The 23154-nt window shown below is 38.4% G+C and overlaps 1 protein-coding gene across 1 annotated transcript in view; it reads left to right on the forward strand.

The window, feature by feature from the left end:
- The window catches only part of LOC125381462, a 146200-nt gene extending 134426 nt beyond the window's left edge, over window positions 1–11774 (forward strand). Inside the window, exons 2-3 of the mRNA XM_048398014.1 lie at window positions 10150–10757; window positions 11431–11774. Of these exons, the coding sequence (XP_048253971.1) occupies window positions 10253–10757; window positions 11431–11774 (849 nt within the window). The 5' untranslated portion in view covers window positions 10150–10252. The remainder of the gene's footprint in view (window positions 1–10149; window positions 10758–11430) is intronic.
- Window positions 11775–23154: the final 11380 nt, after the last annotated feature.

Here is a 23154-nt window from a genome sequence, read left to right on the forward strand (position 1 = left end):
ATGACATTGACTTTGAACTTTGAACAATTAAACAAATATTTTGTTTTCCCATACCGCCTTACGGTTGTCGTAGAACAAAGACCATTTCGAGAATATAGAGGGCCTCATTGTTATAATTTGAACTAATATACATATGTACATAATAGTACTAGGTATAAATGAATTTTGATAAGTGTTCGTACAAGAATATGAACTTCGAATTATCTCGGAATTATGCGCAACACATAGGGCTGAAAATTTTATAATTGTTCTGGAACTATCTGACGGTAATTCAAAACAGGGAACAAGATTTCGTCAAATGAATCATCTAGCCAGGAATGCAACGATTTAAATGCTGACAAAATGAATAAACATATCTGGAACAGAGTAGACTGAAGGATAGAAACCAAATAAATGGGACAATTAGTTGTTATGAATTAGCTTTACCTCTGTGACATATCACACAACTAAATGTGAATATGTTTATCAAATAATCAATTACAGTAATTAACCTAGTGTCCTTATTTATACACAATTCAATTACGTATTGGGGTACAATATATAATACACATATACACGGAATGATTTCTTATTTTGTCAATTTAATCATAACCCAAATCATACAAATCAAAGTGTGAAAGTAGTGACTAACTTTATGATCAAGGGTATAAATACTCAATTGTATCTATTAATCCTAATAGCATAACAATAAACCCTGTGTATATACTGAGCATATTTAGATACATCCGGATCTACGACCGCAGCCATATAATCAATTAAGGAAAGTATATAAGATTAAATTACAAATGTGCTATCACTTAAACAAAATTTTCCGTTATCCCCGTAAGCCTAAACCTGGGAGAAATAAAGTTCTGTTCTGTTCTGAAGACGCCGTCATGATTAGTTGGCGCCAGTCCAATCAACGTGAATATACAAACCTTGATGTTACTTGACCAGTTGATGACACCTGTCAAACTCAAAGTGCCCCTGGTCCTCCACCCACCATGTGTAATACTTTAGCGTACTTCATTGTTTAATTTGCAGTTATATCACTGTTAGGCTGAGTGATGAGAGAATACATTTTGTTGTTTTTGTTAACGATCGTTTCCATTTTCAACGTGGTAACCTTATAAGCGACTAACTTTTTTATCATGATGAAATGAAACATTAAAATAATGAGAGGGACTGACGATCGCATTTTTCGCATAAATGTCATGCTCGCATTAATTTCATGATTTACTGAAGATAGATTTGAACATTTCTGAGCAACGATCATGTTTGGGTAAGGGAAGTAATCTTGTCTCCGCTTGCAATTGGATTCAGTTCCGAGATCGCAGCTTGACTGTTCGGTACGGCCGAAAGGCGGCATCCGTGTTGTTCACGCTCCGCTGATCACGGGGTCTCATTTGTCTGTATTCTGCTTATGACCCGGGATTCGCATGAAACACGGGTGTCAAAACGAATATATTTACCAATTATACGTACGGTCAATTAGCCAGTCTAAGAGACAATACCCTGGTTCTACCACCTTTAGGTGTAATTACGTCGCATGCCCCTGGTTCACAGTTCGTCTGATCTCCCGTCATAAAACCACGATGCCAATTTACCTGGAGCCTCCGACAGCGCCGACTTCCTGTGTACATGTACGTACATGGCAATAAATGGTTTGATCAATCAATAATTATTGACACGGTGATGTAATTAAAATTTGTCACTATTCACAACTCCTATTTTTATTTTTCTATTGTTCAGCTGTATTTGCGACCATTTTTATATGTATAAAAAATCTTCTCTTGTATTTATAAACCAAACCTAAAAACATTATATAAGAACAATTGTGTTTTTAAACCGTAAGTTTTCTATTAATACAACCATGCAAGTAAGATTTCAGCCGTAATATTACTTTAGTCACTCCACAGATTACACATCTTATATGCTGCAAACGCAGCGAATGTAATGCTACTACGTCACAGCTGCCTCGGTAATTAAGGGCTGGAATGTTTTTGTGAAGGCAGTTAGAGCAGACGAATTTCCCCCCTCGCTGTATAAAGGCGGTCGCTAACCATATATGTGTATTTTTACTGTTTTTGGCTTGATTTGATTGTCCTTTGGTGAAAACAAATGTTCAATTGTGAAAGCAAACCCGTTTCCCCTGAACGTTAAAAGACAGCTGACTTTGTTTTTGTCTGAAATATCAACGTTTGGAGTCGTTTATATATTTGGAAATCCATATTATGGTTAATATTTATAATATAAAATGGACAATGGTAAAATTCATTATCACAATTTAAGTGCTATTCACAAATGTATGTAAATCTACTTCGTGATGAATGAAGCATGGCAATAATTGTATGCATCTGATTCTTCATTTGTTCTGTATTCTTTGACGAGAATGAGTTTCGTTAATGATGATCACTCTCACCGATTTTTTGATAAGAGGATAGGACTTTAACTGGAGAATAGTTATGAAAAATATATATATAAGTATAGGCGGTCTGTGCACATGTGGTGAAACTGATACCTCATTGATTTGCTAATCGGGACTTGGAAATCATAGTCTGTCATAAAATTGATTTTAAAATATATGGTTTTGACTGTAGTACGTCCTGACATCATAATATTATGTTGTAAACAACTTATCTTATCTTAAAACAATTATTGATAACTTCCTGAATTCCAATTGTTCAATGAACAGAAGATTCACAGCTCTGGAGTGAGACAACAATAAATTAGATGTTACCAAAGATTGTCCATTTTATGATCTTAGGCACATGTCGGCGCACTTACATGTGAGCCGTCTAGATGACTGTCTGTTTTGTAATTAAATGGCAGCTGCCATCCAGGCGAATGCTTAATCTTGAGACCTATTAGTTGTCTCATAATTAACCAAAACATAAGCCAAAGAAACCAAACTCTAGCTCGCAAACACCCCTTACTCACCCCAATATCCCAAAGAATAACTAACTACCTCAATGAACACCAAACTCAAAACCTTAAACAAAACTGCAAAAATCAAATATCTTCACCCCTAAACTCAAAATACCCAAAATAGACACAACGCTAGCTAACCAAATAAATAAACAAACCGACCCAAACATAGCTAAAACCACCACACTTGCATACATACACGAAAATTGGCCAAATGGGTGTCACATATACACTGACGGATCTTCAGACCCGATCTCCAACCACACAGGCTTCGGAGTCCATACCACACAACCAGTTATATCCACACAATCTTACCGACTCCCTAACAACCAATCTATATTCACGGCCGAACTTATGGGCATGGCCTCAGCCCTGCATAAACAACAATCTAAAAACAACAATAAAATCCTAATTCTCACCGACTCTCTTAGTGGACTACAAGCCCTCCAAAACTAAAATACCAAAAAACGACCTAAATTAATAAACCAAATACTTAAAAGCTCCAACGACCTAACAAAAGCAGGCAAACAAATAACCTTCTTGTAGATCCCCGCCCACGTAGGAATTTACGGCAACGAAAGCGCCGATAAAGCAGCTAAATTATCTGTTAAAATACCAGAAATAAGCCTAAACCTACCCATCTCAAAATCAGAAATTAAAAGTGTAAACAAACAAAAAAAATAACCAAAAAATGGCATAATCAATATCAAAACTCATATAGCCAAATCAAAAAAGTGCTCAGAAAACCACTAGCCAAACCTAAAATCCTACACCCCTCTAAAGAAATTGACAGATTAATTACAAAACTCCAAACAGGACACACAAACCTAAATAACCACCTAAAAAAACTTAAAAGACACACCACAGGCAACTGCCCCCACTGCAAACAACCCGAAACCACAGAACACGTTTATACCTAATTAAAACAGGACTAATTAGTCAAATCAAAAAAGTGCTCAGAAAACCACTAGCCAAACCTAAAATCCTACACCCCTCTAAAGAAATTGACAGATTAATTACAAAACTCCAAACAGGACACACAAACCTAAATAACCACCTAAAAAAACTTAAAAGACACACCACAGGCAACTGCCCCCACTGCAAACAACCCGAAACCACAGAACACGCACTCATCCACTGCACCCACTACCAAACACACAGAACCACTCTACAAACCACCCTCAATCTAAATAAGGTTCCTACTCTAGATGAAATACTAAACCCTCAAAATAAACTAGAAAACTTCAAGGCCCTAGGCGTATTCCTAATCAAAATAGACCTAATTAAGCGCATCTAAAAACTAATTAATCTACCAATCCAAAATCCAATAAACATACAAACACCCACCTCACCCGGCTCCCTTAGTTCCCTCCTCCACCCACCTCGGCATTTATTCCAAATTTAAAAATCTCAAAAATTCAATATAAGCAACCCCTAAAAGCCCCCTCTTGGGTTGCACACACCACTTTCACCCCTTTCGGAATACACTAAATGGTCCGGCCAGGCCCGTGTGCGAAATACGCTGCAGTCGGAAAGCGCACGTTAAATCTTCAAACTACAAACAGGCCGCACCAAACTAAATAATCACCGTAAAATAGCTAATCTACACACAACAGGAAACTGCCCACATTGCAAAGAACAAGAAACACCAGAACACGTACTCATTCACTGCACACACTACCAAACACACCGAACAACACTACAGACCACCCTAAATCTTAAAACCGGACTTACCACATAATCAATCCTAAATCCATAAAATAAATTAGAAAAATTCAAAGCCTTAGGTTTATACCTAATAAAAACAGGACTAATTAGTCGCATTCAAACCCCAAATAAAATAATAAAACCAAAACTACCTTATCTAACAACCACCCAACACACAAAGCTGCCTAATTAGTTCGTCCCCCACCCACTCTTGGCATTCTTTCCAAATCTCAAAATTTCAAAATTACTATATAAGCAACCCCTAAAGCCCCTAATTCATAGTCTTTTTATTGTTCAAATTACTGATAAAACATATTTTAACTTGTTCCTTCTAACCATATTTCCAAACAATTCCAAACCATTCCAAACCATTCCAAGTCATTCCAAACATTTCCAATGTTGGAAATATGTTTGGAAATGTTGTCATTCCAATTTTGGATTTGTTGGAAAGATCGATCTTTCCAAGCTTTGGAAAGTTTGGAATGAGCAATCTTTCCAAAGCGTTCCTACGTTCATTCCAAATTGGAATGGACGCTATTTGGTCTTGTGACATCTGTGAGGTTTAAGTTGATTTTGACAGCCCGGGCCAAGTCGTACCGAACACTTCTGATTTTCTTAACAAAATACAGTAAAAATACTTCACTTTAACGGCGCAGATTTCTTTAAATGCGATACACTTGGACATTATAAAGTGGTGTATAGGTAGATATAATACTAATCTATAGATGTAAACACATTTGAAAATACATCTGTGAGGTTTAAGATGATTTTAACAGCCAGGCCAGGTCGGACCGAACATTCCTGACTTGGATTTTCTTAAGAAAATACAGTAAAAATGCTTCACTTTAACGGCGCAGATTTCTTTAAATGCGATACATCTGGACATTATGAAGTGGTGTATAGGTAGATATAATACTAATGTATAGATGTAAACACATTTGAAGATTCATATGTGTGTTTAAAGTTGATTTTGACCGCCCGGGCCAAGTCGGACCCAACACAAGCCAAACACTTCTGATAGAGACCATGTTGAGAATGTAGAGGGGAAAAGGGCTTCACTTTGAGCACCTTGTTTTCTTTAAGTACAGCCATCTGTGACATTATATACTGGTATCTAGGTAGATATAGTACTAATCTATAGATGTGAATCCATTTGATGATACATCTGTGAGGTTTAAGATGATTTTAACAGCCCGGGCCAAGTCGGACCGAACATTTCTGACTTGGATTTTCTTAAGAAAATACAGTAAAAATGCTTCACTTTAACGGCGCAGATTTCTTTAAATGCGATACATCTGGACATTATGAAGTGGTGTAGAGGTAGATATAATACTAATCTATAGATGTGAACACATTTGAAGATTCATATGTGTGTTTAAAGTTGATTTTGACAGCCCGGGCCAAGTCGGACCCAACACAAGCCAAACACTTCTGAAAGAGACTATGTTCAGAATGTAGAGGTGAAAAGGGCTTCACTTTGAGCACCTTGTTTTCTATAAATACTGCAATCTGTGACATTATAAAGTGGTTTATAGGTAGATATAATACTAATCTATAGATGTGAATCCATCTGATGATACATCTGTGAGGTTTAAGTTGATTTTGACAGCCCGGGCCAGGTCGGACCGAACACTTCTGACATAGATTTTCTTAAGAAAATACAGTAAAAATACTTCACTTTAACGGCGCAGATTTCTTTAAATGCGATACATCTGGACATTATAAAGTGGTGTATAGGTAGATATAACACTAATCTATAGATGTAATCACATTTGAAGATACATCTGTGTGTTTAAAGTTGATTTTGACCGCCCGGGCCAAGTCGGACTCAACACAAGCCAAACACTTCTGATAGAGACTATGTTGAGAATGTAGAGGTGAAAAGAGCTTCACTTTGAGCACCTTGTTTTCTTTAAGTACAGCCATCTGTGACATTATATACTGGTATCTAGGTAGATATAGTACTAATCTATAGATGTGAATCCATTTGATGACACATCTGTAAGGTTGACGTTGGTTTTAACAGCCCGGGCCAAGTCGGACCAAACATTTCTGACTTGGATTTTCTTAAGAAAATACAGTAAAAATACTTCACTTTATCGGCGCAGATTTCATTAAATGCGATACACTTGGACATTATAAAGTGGTGTATACGTATATATAATACTAATCTATAGATGTAAACACATTTGAAGATTCATATGTGTGTTTAAAGTTGATTTTGATCGCCCGGGCCAAGTCGGACCCAACACAAGCCAAACACTTCTGATAGAGACTATTTTGAGAATGTAGAGGTGAAAAGGGCTTCACTTTGAGCACCTTGTTTTCTTTAAGTACAGCCATCTGTGACATTATAAAGTGGTATTTAGGTAGATATAATACTAATCTATAGATGTGAATCCATCTGATGATACATCTGTGAGGTTTAAGTTGATTTTGACAGCCCTGGCCAGGTCGGACCGAACACTTCTGATATAGATTTTCTTAAGAAAATACAGTAAAAATACTTCACTTTAACGGCGCAGATTTCTTTAAATGCGATACACTTGAACATTATAAAGTGGTGTATAGGTAGATATAATACTAATCTATAGATGTAAACACATTTGAAAATACATCTGTGAGGTTTAAGATGATTTTAACAGCCCGGGCCAGGTCGGACCGAACATTTCTGACTTGGATTTTCTTAAGAAAATACAGTAAAAATGCTTCACTTTAACGGCGCAGATTTCTTTAAATGAGATACATCTGGACATTATGAAGTGGTGTATACGTAGATATAATACTAATCTATAGATGTGAACACATTTGAAGATTCATATGTGTGTTTAAAGTTGATTTTGACAGCCCGGGCCAAGTCGGACCCAACACAAGCCAAACACTTCTGATAGAGACTATGTTGAGAATGTAGAGGTGAAAAGGGCTTCACTTTGAGCACCTTGTTTTCTATAAATACTGCAATCTGTGACATTATAAAGTGGTTTATAGGTAGATATAATACTAGTCTATAGATGTGAATCCATTTGATGATACATGTGTGAGGTTTAAGATGATTTTAACAGCCAGGGCCAAGTCGGACCGAACATTTCTGACTTGGATTTTCTTAAGAAAATACAGTAAAAATGCTTCACTTTAACGGCGCAGATTTCTTTAAATGCGATACATCTGGACATTATGAAGTGGTGTAGAGGTAGATATAATACTCATCTATAGATGTAAACACATTTGAAGATACATATGTGTGTTTAAAGTTGATTTTGACCGCCCGGGCCAAGTCGGACTCAACACAAGCCAAACACTTCTGATAGAGACTATGTTGAGAATGTAGAGGGGAAAAGGGCTTCACTTTGAGCACCTTGTTTTCTTTAAGTAGAGCCATCTGTGACATTATAAAGTGGTTTATAGGTAGATATAATACTAATCTATAGATGTGAATCCATTTGATGATACATCCGTGAGGTTTAAGATGATTTTAACAGCCAGGGCCAGATCGGACCGAACATTTCTGACATAGATTTTCTTAAGAAAATACAGTAAAAATGCTTCACTTTAACGGCGCAGATTTCTTTAAATGCGATACATCTGGACATTATAAAGTGGTGTATAGGTAGATATAACACTACTCTATAGATGTAAACACATTTGAAGATACATCTATGTGTTTAAAGTTGATTTTGACCGCCCGGGCCAAGTCGGACTCAACACAAGCCAAACACTTCTGATAGAGACTATGTTGAGAATGTAGAGGTGAAAAGGGCTTCACTTTGAGCACCTTGTTTTCTTTAAGTACAGCCATCTGTGACATTATATAGTGGTATTTAGGTAGATATAGTACTAATCTATAGATGTGAATCCATTTGATGACACATCTGTAAGGTTGACGTTGGTTTTAACAGCCCGGGCCAAGTCGGACCGAACACTTCTGACATAGATTTTCTTAAGAAAATACAGTAAAAATACTTCACTTTAACGGCGCAGATTTCTTTAAATGCGATACACTTGGACATTATGAAGTGGTGTATAGGTAGATACAATACTAATCTATAGATGTGAACACATTTGAAGATACATATGTGTGTTTAAAGTTGATTTTGACCGCCCGGGCCAAGTCGGACCCAACACAAGCCAAACACTTCTGATAGAGACTATGTTGAGAATGTAGAGGTGAAAAGGGCTTCACTTTGAGCACCTTGTTTTCTATAAATACTGCAATCTGTGACATTATAAAGTGGTTTATAGGTAGATATAATACTAATCTATAAATGTGAATCCATTTGATGACACATCTGTGAGGTTTAAGATGATTTTAACAGCCCGGGCCAGGTCGCACCGAACATTTCTGACTTGGATTTTCTTAAGAAAATACAGTAAAAATGCTTCACTTTAACGGCGCAGATTTCTTTAAATGCGATACATCTGGACATTATGAAGTGGTGTAGAGGTAGATATAACACTAGTCTATAGATGTGAACACATTTGAAGATACATATGTGTGTTTAAAATTGATTTTGACCGCCCGGGGCAAGTCGGACCCAACACAAGCCAAACACTTCTGATAGAGACTATGTTGAGAATGTAGAGGTGAAAAGGGCTTCACTTTGAGCACGTTGTTTTCTTTAAGTACAGCCATCTCTGACATTATATAGTGGTAGTTAGGTAGATATAGTACTATTCTATAGATGTGAATCCATTTTATGATACATCTGTGAAGTTTAAGTTGATTTTGACAGCCCGGGCCAAGTCGGACCGAACACTTCTGATATAGATTTTTTAAAGAAAATACAGTAACAATGCTTCACTGTGAGCACCTTTTATTTTTTAAATGCGATGTACCGTGACATTATAAAGTGGCGTATAGGTAGATATAATGCTAATCTATAGATGTAAACACATTTGAAGATACATATGTGTGTTTAAAGTTGATTTTGACCGCCCGGGCCAAGTCGGACCCAACACAAGCCAAACACATCTGATAGAGACTATGTTGAGAATGTAGAGGGGAAAAGGGCTTCACTTTGAGCACCTTGTTTTCTATAAATACTGCAATCTGTGACATTATAAAGTGGTGTATAGTAAGATATAATACTAATCTATAGATGTAAACACATTTGAAGATACATCTGTGAGGTTTAAGGTGATTTTGACAGCCCGGGCCAAGTCGGACCGAACATTTCTGACATAGATTTTCTTAAGAAAATACAGTAACAATGCTTCACTTTGAGGACCTTGTATTCTTTAAATACGATGTACCGTGACGTTATAATGTGGTGTATACATTAAAATAGGCATTACTTGATTGGTTTTAGTTTTCCTGACAGTGGAATATGACTTTTGAAGAAAATTAATCAAACGTTTATAACTGCATATGTGTAATTTTTGGAGTGCTGTTATACTGAGAGCTGGCATCGATTTGACAAAAAAATTCAGGTAAGCTACAGTGCTGTGGCCGAGAATTCTCATACTTGATACACTGATACCAAATGTAAGGCTGTCCCCCAAGCAGACACCGTACACTTTAGGACTTTTTTCTTGTAGGTTGATGATGATGAGTTAGATGCCGATTTAGATTGAAGACACTGATGAAAAACAAGAAACAGTGAAGAATTTTCAAAGACTGAATCATAACGATCAAGGACAGATGGATGATAGTGACACGGAGTGTGGAGGATGTACACCAGCAAAGTGCAGGAGGAAGCACAATGACGGGGACACGTCATCTGGCGGGGAAAACATGGACCTTGCAGATATTCCCACGGACAACCCTCAAGGAACAACTGAAGGAGCAGGCTCTACTACGGAGGATGCAGATGTTGATGATAGTGACACAGAGTTTGGGGAATGTACACAAGCAGAGTGCAGGAGGAAGCATAATGACGGGGCCGCGTCATCAGACGGGGAAAACATGGACCTTGCAAATATTCCCACGGACAACCCTCAAGGAACAACTGAAGGAGCAGGCAGTACTACGGAGGATGCAGAAAATAAAGATGTTGATGAAGAGAGTGCTGACGAATGCTTGTTTGATGACATCACAGATGAGGAAGAGGGGAAAGGAATAGAAGACTTGTCACAGCTTGGAGCAGGTACTGTAGCGGTCAAACTACAGACTGTTCAACAAGAGTCATACCAACTTGTAGAGAAAGGTTTGTATGAAGCAATCTCACTTTTAAACATATCAATAATACCCAAAAGCATAATTTTCGGGACGTTCATGACATTCCTCTTTACAGTGAAGTGAGGATTCTGTTTTAAGATCCCACCATGTCATTGCCTGTTAAAGACACTTAGGTGTGCCCTATTTTTCAATTAATTTGATAGATACTAGTATTTTGAATTCCTACTCAATTACTGAAATTAACATGTGTTTTCCAAAAAGAAACATATCACCAATCGCATCTGAAAGAAGACCATAGTAAGGTATATCTGCCAGATAGTCCCGTTACTACATTTGAGTGTTCAGCGTATTTACTACTGCATTAGCATTTCAAGTACTTACCATAGTGTTCATATTAGTTTCTGCTGAATCGTGTGGAACCCGAACGGCACAATCTTTTGTCCTAATGTTTAACTCACTATAACTGTGAGTCACCACAGTTAGGGTTGTGATAATAATTTTTGGGTGGATTGTGTATTTAGCTACAGCCGCAAAACCAGATTTTTTTAATGAGTCTCAATATGTTTTACTTAAAAAACATCTCGCAATAATGTAATTTTTATGGCAGTCAATGTCTTTTTCAGCAGTATGGGACATATAATATAATTTCATTCAAACTGAATTGGAGACAATATATTTTTTTAGATATATTTTTCAAATAGCTGGAGATCCAATTGTGACACTAGCACAACACGTTGTGGGATGTTGTCAACAATCACAGGGAGAAATAGCGTCAGCACCACAGCAACATCAAGGGACACAACTCCAACCAGCTTCAGTTGGTGATGTTGATCAGACAACAAGTCAGGCACAGCTGCCCACAACTACATCTTGTGTAGTTCCTAACACAACCAGTCTACAGGTCCCGACAACAGCAGCCCTGGCACCAGCGTCCACATCATCTCTCCTACCCAGAATACCAGGATCTGTTGTATCAGAGATACAGTCGTCCGGGCTACCCGTGGTACCAGTGACTGGTGATTCCCGTGTAGGTGGGTGCAGATAAACAGGGGCGTGACAAATATCTAATACCTTCAATAGGGTATTTTCAAATGACTTTGTTTTTTTTAAGCTAATAGGCTATGGCAGTATTGCCTTCAAGTTTTTACAGGGATGTCATTAACCCTATACAACCACCAAACAAGGTCTAGCTCTGCTCAAATGCAGGTTTGCCACTGTCAAACAACCATAACAAGACAATCACCATTTTCGAAAATATGTAGGGGTTATCACGCGAGTGTGTTTGGGGATGGTAAATACACTAAATTAGGAATAAACGTTATATTTAGCGAGCCTAGGCGAGCTAAATACATAGTGTTTATTCCTAGTTCTGAATATTTACCATCCACAATCGTGATAACCTCTTTATCATGTAATGTAATTCTTGCATTTTGTGCTTGAAAATCGCTTTCCCGGTCTCACAAACAGTACAGAAACATTGCGAGTTTTCCTGGAATGCGCGCATTAATAATATTTATTACGTCACAGGGCAAGTGATGTGTCAGTTGGACAGTGACAGTAGTCAATCGAGTTCCAACTAAAATCTGTTCTTACACAGTGGCGAAGCAACATATACGCAAAACAACAATTGTTTTTACTTTTTTACCTGTCTTTCGCGGCACTCCATCGGACTGTCCGCTAGAGTAACTGTCCTTTGTCAAAGGGAAGCTACTCTAACCCTAGTCTATGAGACGTCACGACCACAGTCAGACGTTGGTGACAGTCGGTCTGTCCTGTCATAACGTTAAGAAGTACAGTCAGATGTACACACACCGACAAAACGAAACAAACCAACAATTCAAACATATTTCGGCCAAATCCAACTATTTTTCATTTGTGGAAAATGTTTCAAGCCACAGAGGTCTACAAGAACAGATATGGCTACTGATCCCGTTTGGCTATGCCTTGTGCCCTCGCGAAGTTGCAAGGAAATTTATATCTCCAAAGATGCCAAAACTTATAAAATGCCATAGCTACGTTACAGTTAGACACTTATTTTCAGTATATTAGACTGTTCTTTTGATAATGATATCAATTATCCCTGTACTTTATACAGAATTCCAATGGTAAGTGTAGGTTTCCGTCTTCCGGAAACCTTCTGGAAACCTTCCGGATACCTACCCATTTTGGATCCGGCCCGGATACCTTCCGGAAACCTTCCAAAAAAAATGTCAAAATTTGGGGGGGTGCATTTTGTTCAGTTAAGTAAAAAAATAACTTGAAAATACCAAGCAATTTGAAGGTTGCTGAAGGCATCTGGAAGTTTTCCGGAAGGTTTCCGGAAGGTATCCGGATGCAAATTTTCTTCATGACTTGCTTCTGGTAAATAAAGTTAGCCTGTGCATTACAGGTTATTTTAGTTGTAAATATCCTCCTCAAACTGAGATATGTGGGCATGCATTGTTCACAAGTTGTTTCGCGACATTGGTCCAATGTGTGAAGCTTATTGCTGGTGTCCCCCACCATGATATTGTTGCAATATTGCTAAAAGTGGCAAATCAGCATTCTCACTCAGAAGAAAATGGAATGTCATTGGCTATGTGCTTTGGCATTTGGCCCTTGTGAGATTAAAAGATTAGTTTGGAACGGTATCAGTACTTGTTATATCGGGACAGTGTAGTTTCATGGGAATATGAAACAGAATACAATTGTCACAAATTGGTGCATAAGACTAATGGCATCCATAGAAAACACCTAAATAAAGTACAGAAAAAATATCAATGTCATTTGTCTACTAAGGTGGAACTACAACTTTTGTTAAGTGAGCTGTATTTATAGTAGGAAAACATTCAGGGCATTAGTACATTTTATATTTGTTCAGCACCTACGTTATGGCTGATCAGTATTATATTTCTTAATGCTAATGAAGCAAAACAAATCATGTTTTTGGAAAAAAATCTTATTTATTGGTTATATGGCATTTCATTGGTACATATCACAAATTGAAATTTGATCAAGCAAGAAGAGGAACTAGCATTAAGTAACCAGTGGTGTTTGCAAGGCCTTACAGAACAGACGCTTCAATGCCATTTTCTAAATAAACAAATAAGTCAAATCTCAGAAGAATTTCATTGAAGAAGAATATCTAAAGTCAATTATGTTTCTGCAGTAAACCACAAAAGTCATTCAGATTTGTATAGTCAGCATCGGTGTATACAACCTGGACATAGTCACAGTGCTTTGGCATAAATTCATTCAGACTTCATTAGTGTCATAATAAAACCACCTACAGTCACACTGATGTGGCATTGTTCATTCAGAATCATCACTTTCTGAGGTGAATCTGTTGGTTGTTATCAGGAGGACTGTTCATCATCCGGCGAGTCCTTTGTCTGAATTGTGTGAGCAAGATCTTCTTAAATGTAGCGGGTGTCAGATTGTGAAATCCAGGTACCTGAAACATATCATAACATCTTTAGAAACATGTTAGTCAAAACTTATGAAACACACACAAATTTACAAATGTTTAAAGTTATTTTCTCGAACAGTGAGGTATTGACAATTTATCTTGCAACTGATATTTAACCAATCTTTGAACATGTAAATAAGCCATTGCAAACAGAAAAGTGTTCAGAAAATACATAAATGTATCCGGTTTTCTAAAACAATACCTTAAGCGCCACAAGGTTCACCTGAATTTTGCTTGAATGTTTGCATTACATCAAAATGTAAGGAAGGGTAAACAAGACAATGCCAAACTAATTTACATAGGTTCTTATACATAAATGCATGAATACAACTATTCATAATTATCAAAACACATGTCATGTAAGTGATCTCAAAATACAACATAATGAGCAAGTGAGTTGGTATAGTTTCATGCAGCTTGTTAGCAATATTCCAGCTATGGGCTTCACACATTGTACCCATGTGGTGAATTGAACCTGGGTTTCAGAGACTATTTCACCCACTAGGCTACCCTTGCACACCAAATACAAAAGAAAGTATATTAGGAATTCAGACAATAGATATTCTCACCATATTCATTAATTCATTAATGACAAATTAGGATGAGACTGTAGAAGCATTTATCTAAGTTATTATGGATATTTAATATCTACCGTTATTTGGTAGTCCACCATAGACAGTGATAAGAAATTCAACCAAAAAGTACAACCTGAACCATCAACTAAAAACTATGTATATTACATTAAAGGGGCCGGTCATGTATTACCGGTATGTTCTCATTCATTTTTGACACAACCCTCCCTGAAAGAAAATGCAAAGCACTTTATATTTTATTGTCCATTTTGTCAAAAGCCTCCCCTAGAGACTCTCACATGTTGGGGGGACCCTCCCTGTTTGTTCTGATCTGAATTCAAATATTCATGACTCATTATCATATTTTAACATTTATCCTATCTTTTTAGAAAATTAACTTAATGAAGATTAACAATAACATGCAAATCTGCCAAAATATTGTCCTGGCAAAGTTTAAATTAATCATAATTACTGTTATAAAGTTTTGGATCCATCATCTGTTTCTAAATACAGTGAAACCCAACTTTGACTTGTGTGGCATTATTGAATCATCTACCCAATGTTCTTTATGCATTGATATGCATCTGCACAGAGTGGTCAAAGTCCTTGTCTGACACATAGTGTGCTACAAGGGAGACATCAGTTTGTGTCTAGCCAAACTGTCTGATAATCTCAAGGGCTGCCTTACTTACTTACTTACTTTGGAGATTTAACGTGCGCTTTCCGACTGATGCGTATTTCGCACACGGGCCCGGCCAGGCCATTTAATGTGTTTCCGAAAGGGGCGAAGGTGGTCTGTGCAACCCAAGAGGGGGGTTTTAGGGGTTGCTTATATAGAATTTGGGAATTTTGAGATTTGGAATAGATGCCGATGGGATTGGGGAGGAGAACTAAGGGAGCTGGGTATGGTGGATGTTTGTTTGTTTATGTGATTTTGATTTGGTGAGTTATTGTGTTTTTAGATGCGTTTTATTAGTTCCGTTTTGATTAAGAATACGCCTAAGGCCTTGAAGTTTTCTAGTTTATTTTGTGGGTTTAGTATTGCTTCTAGAGTTAGAGCCTTGTTTAGATTGAGGGTGGTTTGTAATGCGGTTCGATGTGTTAGGTAGTGTGTGCAGTGGATGAGTGCGTGTTCTGGGGTTTCTGGTTGTTTGCAGTGTGGGCAGTTACCTGTAGTGTGTTTTTTAAATTTTTTAAGGTGGTTATTTAGGTTGGTGTGTCCTGTTTGGAGTTTAGTGATTACTCTGTCGATTTTTTTGGATGGATGGAGAATTTTTGGTTTGGTTAGTGGTTTGCTGAGCACTTTTTTGATTTGGCTATTTGAGTTTAGATATAGGTTATGCCATTTTTTGGTGATTTTTTGCTTGTTTACACTTTTAATTTCTGATTTTGAGATGGGTAAGTTTAAGCTTATTTCTGGGATTTTGAGGGATAGTTTAGCTGCTTTATCGGCGTTTTCATTACCGTATATTCCTACGTGGGCGGGTATCCACAAGAAGGTTATTTGTTTGCCTGCCTTAGTTAGGTCGTTGGAGCTTTTAAGTATTTGATTTATTAATTTAGGTCGGTTTTTGGTATTTTTGTTTTGGAGGGCTTGCAGTCCACTTAGGGAGTCGGTAAGTATTAGGATTTTTTTGTGGTTTTTGGATTCTTGATTATGGAGGGCTGAGGCCATGCCCATTAGTTCTGCCGTGAATATTGATTGGTTGTTTGGGAGTCGGAAGGATTGTGTGGTTTTAGTTGGTTGTGTGGTATGGACTCCGAAACCTGTGTGTTTGGAGGTCGGATCTGAGGATCCGTCCGTGTAAATGTGACACCAATTTGGCCAATTTTCGTGTATGTATGCTAGTGTGGTAGTTTTAGCTATGTTTGGGTCGGTTTGTTTATTTATTTGGCTAGCTAGTGTTGTGTCTATTTTGGGTATTTTAAGTTTAGGGGTGAAGATATTTGATTGTTTGCAGTTTTGTTTAAGATTTTTAATTTGGTGTTCATTTAGGTAGTTTGTTATTCTTTGGGATATTGGGGTAAGTAAGGGGTGTTTACGAGCTAGAGCTTGGTTTTTGGGGCTGATGTTTTGGTTTATTAAGTTTTGGATGAGAGGGTTTGATTGGGACGCGGCCCAGAAATTTAAGCTTAGCTGTTCCCTGCGTAGACTTAGTGGCATTTCTCCTGTTAAGGCCTGAAGTGAGGTGTAGGAGGTGCCATGTTGGGTGCGTGTAATTAGTTTGAGAGCCTGATATTGTATTGAGTCAAGTTTTTTAGATAGAGAGTTGTTTAGGGTGTTGTATATGGCGCAGCCGTAGTCTAGTTTTGATCTAATTAGTGATATGTAGAGAGAGAGGAGGGTATCTTTGGATGCTCCCCAGTTAGAACCAGTTAGGCATCTTAGGGTGTTTAGGTCTTTACTGCATTTAGTTGTTAGGTTTTGGATGTGAGCATCCCAGGTGAGATGTTCATCGAAAATAAGTCCTAAGAATTTGGTTTGTTTTTGAAATTTGATTGTTTGATTGTTTAGCTGGAGGATTGGGGAGGCGGGTTTCATGTTTTTATGTTTGAATACTATTCCTGTTGTTTTTTCTGAGTTAAGGGAGAAGCCCCATTTGTCAGCCCACTGTTGTATTTTATTAAGAGATTTTTGGAGTAAATTTTGGACCATGTTCATGCTTTTAGTGCGGATCCAGATGGCTCCATCATCCGCGAATTTTGATGTGTTTACTTTAGGGGATAGGCCCTCGAATAGATCGTTTATCATTATATTGAAGAGGGTGGGGCTGAGGATACTGCCCTGTGGAGTACCATTTTCTAGGGGACATTGGTCCGATAGAGTTTGGTCTATACCCACGGTTATTTTACGATTGTTTAGGAAGTCCTGGATGTAGTTTATTATCTGACCTTTGAGTCCTATTTTTTTAAGTTTTTGTATTAGCCCATCGTGCCATACCATGTCGAAAGCTTTAGAGAAGTCTAAGAAGATGCCTGTGGTATATTGTTTATTTAGCTGTCCTGTCTTAATATCTTGTTCTAGTCGGGTGAGGTTATCTAGGGTTGAGCGGCCAGGAGTGAAACCGCTTTGATCTGGGTTTATGATGTTATTTTGGGTTAAGTAATGTTGTAATCTATTTTTAGCCATTGATTCCATTACTTTACATAAGTTTGAAGTTAGGGATATTGGTCTATATGAGTTAGCTTGATTAGCTGGTTTATTAGGTTTAGGGATTGGTATGACTAGGGCCTGTTTCCAGGGAGTAGGAACCTGTCCGTTTAGGTAGATGAGATTGTATAGTTTGAGTAGTGCCTGGAGTAGTTTTAGGGGGAGTTTTTTAATTATTTGGTAAGAAGTTAGGTCTTATCCTGGGGCTGTGCCCTTTTTCCTGTTTTGGATTACGTAGAGGAGCTCCTCCATTGTGTAGGGTTGATTTATTTCTAGATTGTTATTGTTTGGTTCTTTTGTGGGTTTGTTTTCTGTTTTAAGTTTATCTTGGAATTTTTTACTGAAGTTGGTGTTACTGCTAACGGCCGAAAAGTGGTTGGCGAGATTATTTGCTTTTTGGGCGGGGTTGGTTGAGTTGTCAATGTTAGGGTTTTTTTTATTTCGTTTTAAGCCTCTGATGGCGTGGATTTTGCGCCAGACCGTTCTGGCATCTGTACGGTTATTTATACCTTCGCAGAATTTTTTCCAGTCTCTACTTTTGGCTATTTGGACTAGTTTTTGAACCTGGTGGTTTAGTTCGTGGGCTATGTTTAAATATTTGTAGTCGCGTTTTGCTTTATTGAAGGCTGATTTACGTTTTCGTCTAGTCTGTTCTATTTCCTCATTCCACCATGGTACCGTCGGTTTGCCTGTCTTAGATGTTTTGAAGGGGATGGAGGTTTTGGCTGCGTTTATTATATAGTCTGTTAGGTTTTTACAATAGGTTTCTGGATCATTATTTTCTATTTCGTTTAGGTTAGCTTCGTTGCAGATATCTTGGAATTGGTCCCAGTTAGCTTTATTGTAATGGAATTTTGGTTCTTGGTTTTCTGTTTGGATTGGTACGTTTGTATTTCCTATGGTTATGTTTATGGGGAAGTGGTCACTACCTAGCGGGACGTCGTGCACTTCCCATTGAGTACTTTGGGCTAGATCTGCGGTGCATATGGTTAGGTCGATAGCCGACATTTTTTGGTTTATCTTATCGTACCTCGTGGGTTGGTTGCTATTAAGGAGTACTAGGTCGTTTGTTTCTATCCATTCGGAGATTAATTTGCCATGATTATCTATTTTATCATCTATGCTCCATGTAGGATGGTGAGCGTTAAAGTCTCCTAGGAATATAGTAGATTTATCGCTTATTTGGAGTAGTTTGTTTAGATCCTCAGGTTGGACTTTTTGTTCCGCCCAGTGGTAAATATTTATGATGTTTATGTTTCGGTTATTTAATGTGATTTTAATGCCGTTGGCTTCTAGGTTTGGCGTGTCTATTTTTATTTCTTCGTAATTTATATCTTCCCTGATAAATATGATTAGTCCTCCTGCGGCTCTTCTTGTTTTCGGTTTAGCTCTGTCAGTTCTAACTGAGTTGTAGTTAGGTAGTGTGAATTTGGATTTTTTTGAGAATTTGGTTTCCTGTATACAAGCAATGTGAGGGCCTTTATTTAGTTTAAATTTAGTTTTTAGTTCATGGCCGTGGGAGGTGAGTCCGTTGGCGTTCCACTGAAAAATATTTAGTCCTTCGAATATTGGGTTCGGGTGATTGGTGATTTATTTTTTATTTTTTATTTTATTCGGTGAGTTCTTTTAGATGGAGGTTAAAGAGGAAGAAGGGAAGATCGGTTAATTTTAGATTGAAAGCTACTTTGTAGAAGGATTTCATGCTAGCTTTTGGTGAGTTTTGACTATGCATGTATGCTAGGAGTAAGGTGAGGTTGTTTAGGTTTTGGGTGTTGGCTGGTTGGGGAGTTTGGTTTGTTTTAGTTGGAGTAGTGTCTATTGTTTCCTCAGTAGTGGAGAAATCTTCGTCATAGGTTAGATTAGGTTTAGCTGATTGAGTTTCCATGGGGGAGGCATGTGATGTGGAGGATTGTGAAGGTGTTTGTGGGATGGGTGTAGCTGATGATTTCATAGTGTTTGTGTTTTGTTGTTGTGCTTGCTTGTGGGAGAGCGTTGTTACCATATTGGCTGTAGGGTGCTTGGATGAGGGTCGTGTTGTGGTGGTCATTTTGAGGTTTGTTTTGCATGCGGGGGTTGATGTTTTGGCTATGTGAGATGTGGGAGGGTTCGTGGTTGGTTGAGTGGCTGCTTGTATGTGTGAGGTGGGTGCGCTTTCTCGGTAGGGGCCCCAGACAGAGCTGTCGGTTATGGGTGTGGTGTTTGTTTGTGGGATGGTGTTTGGGTGTGGTGTAGGGAGGAGTGGTTTAGATGCAGGTGTAGCAAATTTTCGTGTTTGGATTTTAGCCGTGTCTATGTTTATGTGTTTGTTGGCCTGCTGGGTGAGTGTGTGTCTGTATGGGCATTGGTTTGAGAGTGAAGTGTGTTGGGTGGATTTGCAGTGGATGCACCAGGGTGTGCATGTGCCTGGGCAGTCTGTTTGTGCGCATTTTTTACATTTAGTTTTACGGTATGTGCATTGGGAGGCAGTGTGGTTGTATTTGAGGCACTTTGTACATTGCTTAACCTGCTTTATATAGGGTTTGACTTCTAAGTTGGTGTGGGCTCCGAAGGATATGTGTTTGGGGGCTTCAGGGAATTTAGCGGTCTTTTTGAAGTTGATTATGACAATGGAGGTTGGGACCGTTTTTCCGTTTCTAGTTGAGGTTATTCTACGCGTGCTGGTGATTAGGGGTTGAGGGTTTTGGTCTTGGTTTATGTTAGCTTCTAGAGAGTATAATTGTAAGTCCTCAGTTGTTTCCCTTGGGTTAACCCTAATTACGCCTCGTGTATATTGTTGCCAATTAGGTGTTTGTTTGATTACTGTGACGTGGAATATTTGAGTTATTTTATTTGCTGCGTTGTAAGATTCTCGGTTAGGGAAGATTATCTGGTATCCTTTGTTGGCTTTTTTAATATTGTTGTAATTTATTTTTTCTCTTTTAAACCAAAGTCCTATTTTATCTGCCGAAAGTTCTAGTGAGAGAGTGGTGCCTGAGCCTGCTGAGAAGAAGTAGAGGGCGAAGGTCGTGAGGAAGGCGGCCGGGGAGGGTGTGGGCGATGGAGGTGGAGTGGATGTGTCGAGTTTGCGTTTTTTGGTGTTTTGAGGTGGCGAGTTAGCTGGTTTGGTGGGGGTGGTGTGTGTCGTGTTTTCGCCATACTCGGTCGGGACGATGTTTTCGAGTGACCTCCCGGAAGTGTTGTGCGCTTCCGCAGGCGTGGGTGAGTTAGGAGCTGGCATGTCTGCGAGTGTGGCGTTGCGGGTGTCAGTCATGTTGTTTGGAGAGTTGGAGAGCGTGTGTTGTGGTGAGTGGTGGTGGAGTGGGAGTGGTGTTTTGGGGAGGTGAGTTGGTTTGTTGTTTTTACTTGGTGAGTTGTGTTTAGGAGGCTGCGGTGGTTATTTGTTGTTGGTTTTAGTAGGAGGGTTTGTGAAATGGATTAATTATTAAAGATTTATTTTGTTGCTGGAAGGCTGGGATTAGGTGAGACAAGTGGAAAGCGGGGATTAGGAGATATTTAGTCGAAGGAGTGGAGGTATGTGAGTGGTGGGCGTGGGTGGTGAGTAGGAAAGAGCGTGCGTTGTGTTAAGGAGAAGGGGGGATTAGGTGTGTTTTTGTTTTTAGGAGTTGGGTCAAAGGGTGTGTTTGAGTGGTGGGCGTGGGTAGCGAGTAGAAATGAGTGCGAGCTGTGTTAGGGAGATGGGGGAGGATAAGGTGTTGGTTATTTATAAGAGTTGAGTGTTGTTGTTGGTTTTAAGGATTTAGGGGTTTTGTGATTAATTCGGTGAGAGTGATGTATGTGAATAAGGATGAAAGGATAACGTGATAATTACCGATGATGGAGTTTCCTTGGCTGGCTATCAGGCAATGCTCTGTGCTGGCTTGGGAAGTGTTGCTCGCTTGGCAAAGACTCGATTATTTACAGACCGCTGTCCTATAGCTGGAATATTGCTAGGTTCGGCGTTAAACAACAAACAAACAAACGATGAGAGTGATTTTAAGAGTATGTGAATAAGGCTGAAAGGATAACGTGATAATTACCGATGATGGATTTCTCCTTGGCTGGCTATCAGGCAATGCTCTGTGCTGGCTTGGGAGGTGTTGCTCGCTTGGAGTACAAACTGCAACTGGGGTAAGGGCTGCCTTGGTAGCATCAAGGGATGTAGCTAATACTAAATAAACATAAAACAAGTGACATCACCTCTTCTACAGAACACATGATCAAGGCCTGCCCACCCTTTGATGTTTATTACCTTGCTACTCTAAAAACAGCTAATTAGCAAAATGAACTCAATGTCAACTCATTGTGGACTAGGGATTAACAGGGCAATTAGTGTCGGGTGGGTATTAGTACTTGCGATTGTCTGTTAATTACTTAATTGAGTAGTGACGGCTTAGTCAGTTGTGCCTTTATAACCACGCTGACTGCTATTCAACTTATCAAGTCGGTTTACTATGTAACATGCTTCTTGGGACCAAGGAAATGTATCTTGCTGGATAACTGTTTTTTTCTAATTTATCAGAGATCAGAAATGATAATAATGACGTTTTTGTTGTACAGTTCTTTGTTGTGTTCACTAGGATGATTAGTAGTGATGGTGTTTGAATTATTAGACACTATTTATTCCAAAAGAGGAAGAGGGTTGGTGAAGAGGCAAAGCTTATTTGAACAACATATACATTTAATAAACAGAAACTGTACAAAAAACAGATTAACTGTATCTACAGTTGAAACTATCATGATGCAAATTTTCACTGAATCAAAGTCATATCTTTTCAAGACTCAGATCAGGTTGTAGTGATTGAAGGTCACATGTTAATTTCAAATCACTCATCCCGCACTTATGATTTGGTTTGTTGTTTTATGCCGTACTCAAGCAATATTCCCGCTATATGTAAATAATCGAGTCTGGACCAGACAGTCCAGTGATTGTCATCATGAGCATCGACCCATGCAATTGGGATCAATGACATGCATCAACCAAGTCACCGAGCCTGACCGCCACCTGATCGCGTTAGTCAACTCTTTAGACAAGCATTGTCGCCCGTTACAGCAAGTATTGGGTTACTTTACATTTGTGTGTCCAAATTACGCCATTATTAGAAATAAAATGTATTTAACACATGAATATGATATAAAAATGGCAAATATGGTTGACAATATGAGCATTAATCTAAGCATTTGGAGCAGAATTGTGAATATTCACCAAATGAAGGAGTAAGTACATACTCCGAAATGTTGTGATCATCATAAAAAAGAAGTTGACATCAATACATTC

This window comes from Haliotis rufescens, unplaced genomic scaffold (assembly GCF_023055435.1).
Source record: "Haliotis rufescens isolate VD_foot unplaced genomic scaffold, xgHalRufe1.0.p SCAF_18, whole genome shotgun sequence".
NCBI classification, from domain to species: domain Eukaryota; kingdom Metazoa; phylum Mollusca; class Gastropoda; order Lepetellida; family Haliotidae; genus Haliotis; species Haliotis rufescens.